This window comes from Gossypium raimondii, chromosome 2 (genome assembly GCF_025698545.1).
Source record: "Gossypium raimondii isolate GPD5lz chromosome 2, ASM2569854v1, whole genome shotgun sequence".
Classification (NCBI taxonomy): domain Eukaryota; kingdom Viridiplantae; phylum Streptophyta; class Magnoliopsida; order Malvales; family Malvaceae; genus Gossypium; species Gossypium raimondii.
In genome coordinates, this window is record NC_068566.1 from 42,319,574 (window position 1) to 42,326,710 (window position 7,137).

General features: G+C 36.4%; 2 protein-coding genes across 2 annotated transcripts; one reads left to right on the top strand and one right to left on the bottom strand.

Moving 5' to 3' along the window:
* Positions 1–756: 756 nt before the first annotated feature.
* Positions 757–3,977, top strand: LOC105788899 (receptor-like protein kinase HERK 1). The gene has a single exon (XM_012615968.2). The coding sequence runs from the start codon at positions 1,109–1,111 to the stop codon at positions 3,602–3,604; it is 2,496 nt and encodes an 831-aa protein (XP_012471422.1). The 5' UTR covers positions 757–1,108; the 3' UTR covers positions 3,605–3,977.
* Positions 3,978–6,433: 2,456 nt separating this feature from the next.
* On the bottom strand, positions 6,434–6,865 carry LOC105789883 (uncharacterized). The gene has a single exon (XM_012617198.2). The coding sequence runs from the start codon at positions 6,863–6,865 to the stop codon at positions 6,434–6,436; it is 432 nt and encodes a 143-aa protein (XP_012472652.1).
* Positions 6,866–7,137: the final 272 nt, after the last annotated feature.

Sequence of the window (7,137 nt, forward strand, 5' to 3'; positions counted from 1 at the left end):
AACAATTTTAGTTAATTTTTATTTTAAAATTTCTTATCAAAGCTTACTCGAAAAATCAATTTCACTTAATTATATGAATAAATTAGATTAAATTTGGGTATTGTAAAACTATTTTTTAATAATATTTCGTATGAAAATGAAAGAAAATATAATTATTGATTAAATTGAATGAATTGGATCGAGACATTTTGTATCACTTAATAATTAAATGAATTGTTTCAAGAATAAATATTGTAGTTGATATGCTAGAACTTAAAATCTCAAAATAAAAAAATTGCTTAATAATTGTAATTTTGGTTCTTTCAAACTGATTTAAAGCCGACCCAAGTACTTGTCAATTTTGCTCTTTTCTTTTCTTTTTAAATATATGTGTGTCATTTTGTGGTTATTTGTTAAGCTGTAATTGTTTTTGGTTTGTTTAGAAAAGGTTAAATGCACAAATTTCATTCTTTTTTTTTAAGGAATTCCATTTCTTCTTATATATATATATATAGCTTAATTCGATATCAGTGAAATTATTTAAACTTTATTTTCTTAAGAAGTAACTAATATTAATATAAATTTATTATTTTATATAAAATATTTATGTGGTATTTAAATAAAATCCTTCTGAAAAGGTTGGCTTTTTTCATTGTCCTGTTTATATTTTATTCATTTAGTTTCCCCTATTGATTTATTATTTATGAACATGAAACAAACAATAAAAAATTCTAGGAATCTGTCAATGTCTAAGGTTGTCACCCAGTTCAAACCAGCTTGTGCCTTGTGAGATTTCTGCAGTCTTATCTGTAATTTTTTTAAACTGCAATGGGAACTGTGTCAAATTCCCACTGAGGTGCATAAAATATTTCCTTTTTTTGTTTTTGGTTCACTTAGTGGGGCTCCTCTCACCTGTATTTCTCTCTCTCTCTCTCTCTCTCTTGGAGTTCATCTTCAAAGTTCCAAGGTTCCATCTTTTCATTTCGATTCAGTTCTCGTAATTGATTTTTGATTTCTGTTATGCTTTGGCATTGATCTTTAGTTGTTTCCATAAGAATCCTGGATCTTCAGCTCCTATTAAGTACGAAAAAGATCCAACCTTTATTGTTCAGCTAGTAGTTTTGAAAAAATGGGTTGTAAAGTATTTGGGTTTCTTTGCTGGGTTTCTTCAATCTTGTGTTTGCCATTGTTTGCTAGAGGGTTTACACCTGCAGACAATTACCTCATTGATTGTGGATCACTTACTAATACCACATTGGGTGATCGAGTTTTCATGGCTGATAACTTGGCCTCAAAGCTCCTTTCAGCATCAGGGAATATTGTTGGGAACACTTCTAAAGCTGTCACCTCCTCTGATGATTCTCCACTCTATCAAACGGTAAGGATCTTTACTGGTGTTTCTAAGTACACATTTCCAATTAGTCAACGAGGAAGACACTGGATTCGCCTTTATTTCTATCCATTTGTTCATGCTAGTTATAATATGAGTATGGCAAAATTCGATGTTTCCACTGAAAACCATGTTCTTCTTAGTAGCTTTAGTGTTCAATCTCTTGTTGTCAAAGAATTCTCTGTTAATGTAACCACCAATAGCCTTGCCATCACGTTCAGTCCTTCAGAGAATTCATTTGCTTTTATAAATGCCCTGGAAGTTGTTTCAGTCCCTGATCAGCTCATCCCAGACTCCGCCGGCTTGGTTGAATCTTCGACCGGATTCCAAGGTCTAACGTGGCAGGCACTCGAGACGGTTGCTAGGGTGAATATGGGGGGACCTACCGTCTCCTCCGAGAACGATACTCTTTCGCGAACATGGGTGCCTGATCAGCCTTTTCTTTTAGGAAAAAACCTTGCCACAAGTGTGTCAAAAATTAAAGCTGTCAAGTATGTTGATGGTGGTTCAACCCGAGAGATTGCTCCGAATACCATCTATGGTACCTGCACCAGGATGAACTCCATGAATGATTCCAATAGCAACTTCAATGTGACATGGGAATTCAATGTGGATCCTGGATTTCAGTACCTTGTTCGGTTTCACTTTTGCGATATTGTCAGCGAAGCTCTTAACCTGTTGTATTTCAATGTTTTTATCGACTCCTCAATAATCGAGCGTGATTTTGATCTGAGTACGTACTTGGTTAACGTTTTGGCTGCTGCATACTATAAGGATTATGTCACAGGGCCAGCTACTAGCAATAAGATTCGTGTAAGCATCGGCCCTTCTAATATACATGGCACTTACCCAGATGCCATACTTAATGGGCTGGAAATCATGAAAATGAACAACTCTGATGGCAGCCTTTCTGGCTTGGGAACAGTCAACACTTCTAGTTCGAGTTCAAAGAAGAGAGTCGGTGCTATTGTTGGTGTGACCGCTGGGGTGGCTTGTGGAGTTTTGTTGGCTGGAGTTCTCTTTATGTATTGTAGGAAACAAAGACAATTATCACGTCAGAGGCTATCAAGGACATGGATACCTTTCTCCATTAATGGAGGAACTTCCCACACTATGGGGAGCAAATACTCCAAAGGAACGACTATCAGTCTCATTTCTAATACGAACTATCATGTTCCATTTCTGGCTGTTCAAGAAGCCACTAACAACTTTGATGAAAGTTGGGTTATTGGGATTGGAGGATTCGGTAAGGTGTACAAGGGAGAACTGAATGATGGTACAAAAGTTGCTGTTAAAAGGGGGAATCCACAATCTCAACAAGGACTTGCTGAGTTCCAGACTGAAATCGAGATGCTATCCCAGTTCCGTCACCGACATCTTGTTTCCTTGATAGGTTATTGTGATGAGAAGAACGAGATGATCTTGATTTACGAATATATGGAGAATGGGACGCTCAAGAGTCATCTCTACGGTTCAGGCCATCCAAGTTTAAGTTGGAAACAAAGGCTTGAAATATGCATTGGAGCAGCCAGAGGACTCCATTACCTTCACACGGGCTATGCAAAAGCAGTTATTCATCGTGATGTGAAGTCGGCAAATATCTTACTTGACGAGAATCTCATGGCCAAAGTTGCTGATTTTGGACTGTCAAAGACAGGTCCTGAACTTGATCAGACCCATGTCAGCACGGCAGTTAAAGGAAGTTTTGGGTACCTTGACCCTGAGTATTTCAGAAGACAACAACTGACAGAGAAATCTGATGTGTATTCATTTGGCGTGGTCTTGTTTGAAGTTCTTTGTGCAAGACCAGTGATCGATCCCACTCTTCCAAGGGAAATGGTAAATCTAGCTGAATGGGCAATGAAATGGCAGAAGAAAGGACAGCTGGAGCAAATAATTGATTCTAGTCTCAAAGGAAACATCAGGTCTAATTCTCTAAGGAAGTTTGGAGAAACTGCCGAGAAATGTTTAGCTGATTTTGGTGTTGACAGGCCCTCCATGGGAGATGTTTTATGGAACCTGGAGTATGCTCTTCAACTTCAGGAGGCCGTTGTTCAAGGCGATGCCGAAGAAAACAGTACAAACATGATTGGTGAGCTTTCTCCACAAATCAACAATTTCAGTCAGCTTGATCCCACTGGTTCAGCAAAATTTGAGGTGTCAAGTGTGGATGACCTCTCCGGTGTTTCAATGAGTAAAGTGTTCTCACAGCTGGTGAAGTCTGAAGGAAGGTGATTTCGATGAGGCTGAAAATCCAATGAATTAAGTTTCTCTTTTGACAATGCATACACTGTTTTATCTGATCCATTACAGCTTGCCACATTTGAGTAGATAATGTTTTCTTCTCTTTTCTTTATTTTGGTTAAAAAGGTGGGATTGTTTAAATTCCTTTGGTTTTTTCATTAGTAATGGCAGTATGTCATCTTGTCATCTTATACCATAATGTGATTTGTCTGGTTAGTCATCACTCATCAGACTAACAACTGCTCAAAATCATCTGTGTTCTAAAATGTTGTAAGGTCTTTCATGTACAGCAAGCTTCTGGGGTTCCTACTGAGCTTTAGGGAAGATAAATGTGTGATATTTAATGACTTTTGCATGCAGAAAAGGTTTAACTTTTTCATTTATTAAACATTTTTTTTTGTCTCATTAAAAGGCAATATGGTCCAATCAATTATATTTTTATCATGCATGATTAACAACTAACTAAATTATGACAGAAAAAGGTTTGAATATCAAATATAAGTTTTAGGTAGGATTGAGAAGCAAGCAATGGAAACTTTATTTACATCTTCCATTTTTAGCTTTGTTGACAGTAGTTTCCTGGTTTTGGTACATGGGCAAAGCCAAAAACTAGAGTGTTGTCAAATCATAGCCTTGCTTTTCAAACTTGGTGAAAATTTCATACTTTTGTTGCAAGGAACTCAAGTACTCCGAGACCTACTCATGCAAAGGTGATAAGATTTCTCATATTGAAAGAATGAAAATCATAATCATATAAGAACACATAAGCAACATTGTTAGAACAGATTGCACCAACAGGCACAAATGATGATGGAGCATGAATGCACATGCACCAAATTTGCCACTAAAATTTTCTTGGATCTAGCCCAGCCTTGGAACTGTTGTAGGCTGGAAAGGGGCAAAAGTCATTATGAAAGCCAGCCTGAAACAAGGTTACATGATTCAGCAGGCAGGGTTTCCCTAGTCTCATGTTTATCTTTATTCTCCATTTATATAGAAGACAAAGAAAATACCAGTGTAAGAATCCTTTTCAGTATCTGTCTGATCTGCGATATGTGTTGAACATAGGTGCCTGTACTCGGAAAAAAAAAAAGAGTCGGAGGAACATAGGTTATCTCTACTTTATTTAGAAACATTGACAGATTGTTTATATTTCATTACCTCATATGCCACCTTCTCTGCTGTTTTTTTTTGGTCCCACATCCCCATCAATACTATCCATTCATTATCATTCTTGATTTTAATATATATTAGATATATGCACATGTAGTTTTATTTATGGTGTTTTTCTTATTTTTAAATGCTAAATTGGTCTTGGATAGTTGGATTTGAGAACAAACGTAGCTGTCAGTTCTGTATAACAGCTTTACAATGAAATGGAAGAATGCAACTTAGCCTAGAGCTACATCCGGCAGACATGATTATATGATACGAAAAAGAGAGAAGTAAAACACGATACGAACATGATACAAATATACGAATTTCTAGATTTTTCCAAGCTAACTAAAATCCACCTTTTCTTCCATCCTTGTCTTAGGAAATATTGTACTAATAACAGTTTACCTGCTCTCACATCATCACCATAATAAATTGCAATTATGTCACTGTCATCATGCTACTTGCTATATTTCTTTTGTGTCGCATGTCCCACAATATTGTGGGGGCGAAAAAGAAAAAGTAAAGCCATAGGCAATCCCTGGAGATTTTGTAATAACTAATCTGTTCTTTATGCAAATAATTAGAAATATTATATACTTTAGTTTACCTACTTTAGTCTGCATCTCCTCACGCTAATTTTTAATTTGCATATAACTCAAGCAACTTCATAGGTTAATAAGAAATCCCCCAAAATGGTCAATTAATTATATAATAACAATCCAATGATGTTTTAGCATCATAAATCATTATAGATTAACCCAAGAAAACTTGCTTTGTAAGTACCAATACTCTCTTTTGGTCACTTTTGCACGAAAATTAGCTTTCATGATTGTTTATTTGCATGATTGATCCTCAAACCTCTTTTACTTATTTGTCTTTTGGATTACTTCTTAACTCATAATACTCCCCAACTAGTGGTGTCACCTTTCTTTTCTTCTCACCCCTTTTAGGAGATGAAATAGTAAAGAAACATAGAAAGTTATGAGCTTAAAACTCCATGCCCTACAAGGCTGATATCTACATATATGCTAATCCACATTCTTTAGTTATGAATTTAAAATCATATACACGGTAAGCGAATGAGGTTTTGGCTTAATGGTAAGTTCAAGTTCTAAGAATTTTGAGATCCGCCTGTGTAAATCATGTGTAGATAAGTTAGTTTGAGTTGAGTTACAAAACTCTATGCCCTATAAGCCAATGAAATCTTGGCTCAATGGTAACGTTGAAACTCTGAGAACTTTGAGATCTCAAATTTGAGTCCCACTGATATAAATCATGTGTAAATAAGTTAATTTGAGTTGAGTTAATTATTCAATTCGATACTTGTGATGGATTTTCTTAGTAATTGTTTATATAGTTGTAAATTGTAACTTTAATATATCATATCATAGTCCAACAGATGTGATGAAAGCTTATCTAGAATGGGAGAACCAAGGTATAGAGAGTATCATTTTTGTTTTTGTTTTCTGGCTTAGTGAAACTCATTACATAACTAAAAAATTGGGGGGGGGGGGGATAACAGAAAGTGCCGAGACAAACAAGAAATTGAACTTGCTGTTGTAGCCTTAAGTCATTAACAAGGAAAAATATCATAAATTGAGGGGGAAAAAGAGGGTGTGGGAGGAGCCTTGGGGGCTGAAACTGATAATAATAAAAAGTTGATCAACCTCCATGATCAGCCACATCAACCTTGGTGGTACAGAACAAAAGCCGGCGAAACAGAGCCAACAAGGCAGCACAAGAGACCACTTTGGCCCTCTTGAGTGCCACACACTTCTTCTTGGCAACATTTTGGGGTTTCTTTTGGCTACTAGGACTCTTCACTTTTTCCATCTTAACCATGCCAAAACATTTTATTTGTTCAGGCTCAGTTTGATGATCATCACTCCTATGAAACTTGTAGCTCCTGAGGTACATTTGCCTGCATGAAATGCTATCAACGACCGTAGGATGTGCATGGCCGCCACGGCTGCCACCGTTAGAGCTCAGTGACCTTACAAACTCAGCATCTGATTCCGGCCACTTGTAGGCATTGGTTGGCCTGATTGGGACCTTAATATCATCTATGCAGGTTGAAATACAGGTTGAGGCCATTGAGTGTAGGATTCAAGGGTTTCAACTTTCAAGTGATAAATATGTATAAACTTTATAGAAAGGCTTTAAGACTGGTTCAAATGGAAGATAACGAAGAGAGATACAAGGGAGAAGCTTTCGTATAGGGGAGTTATAAATTGATTTTTTTTCTTTCTTTAATGTGAAAAATGTAATGATTTGGCATTATGTGGTGAGTGGATGCATGGAAGAAAACGATTTGTCATTTTTGGGTCCTTCTATTGATTAATGTTTCTGAATATATTCAACCAAGG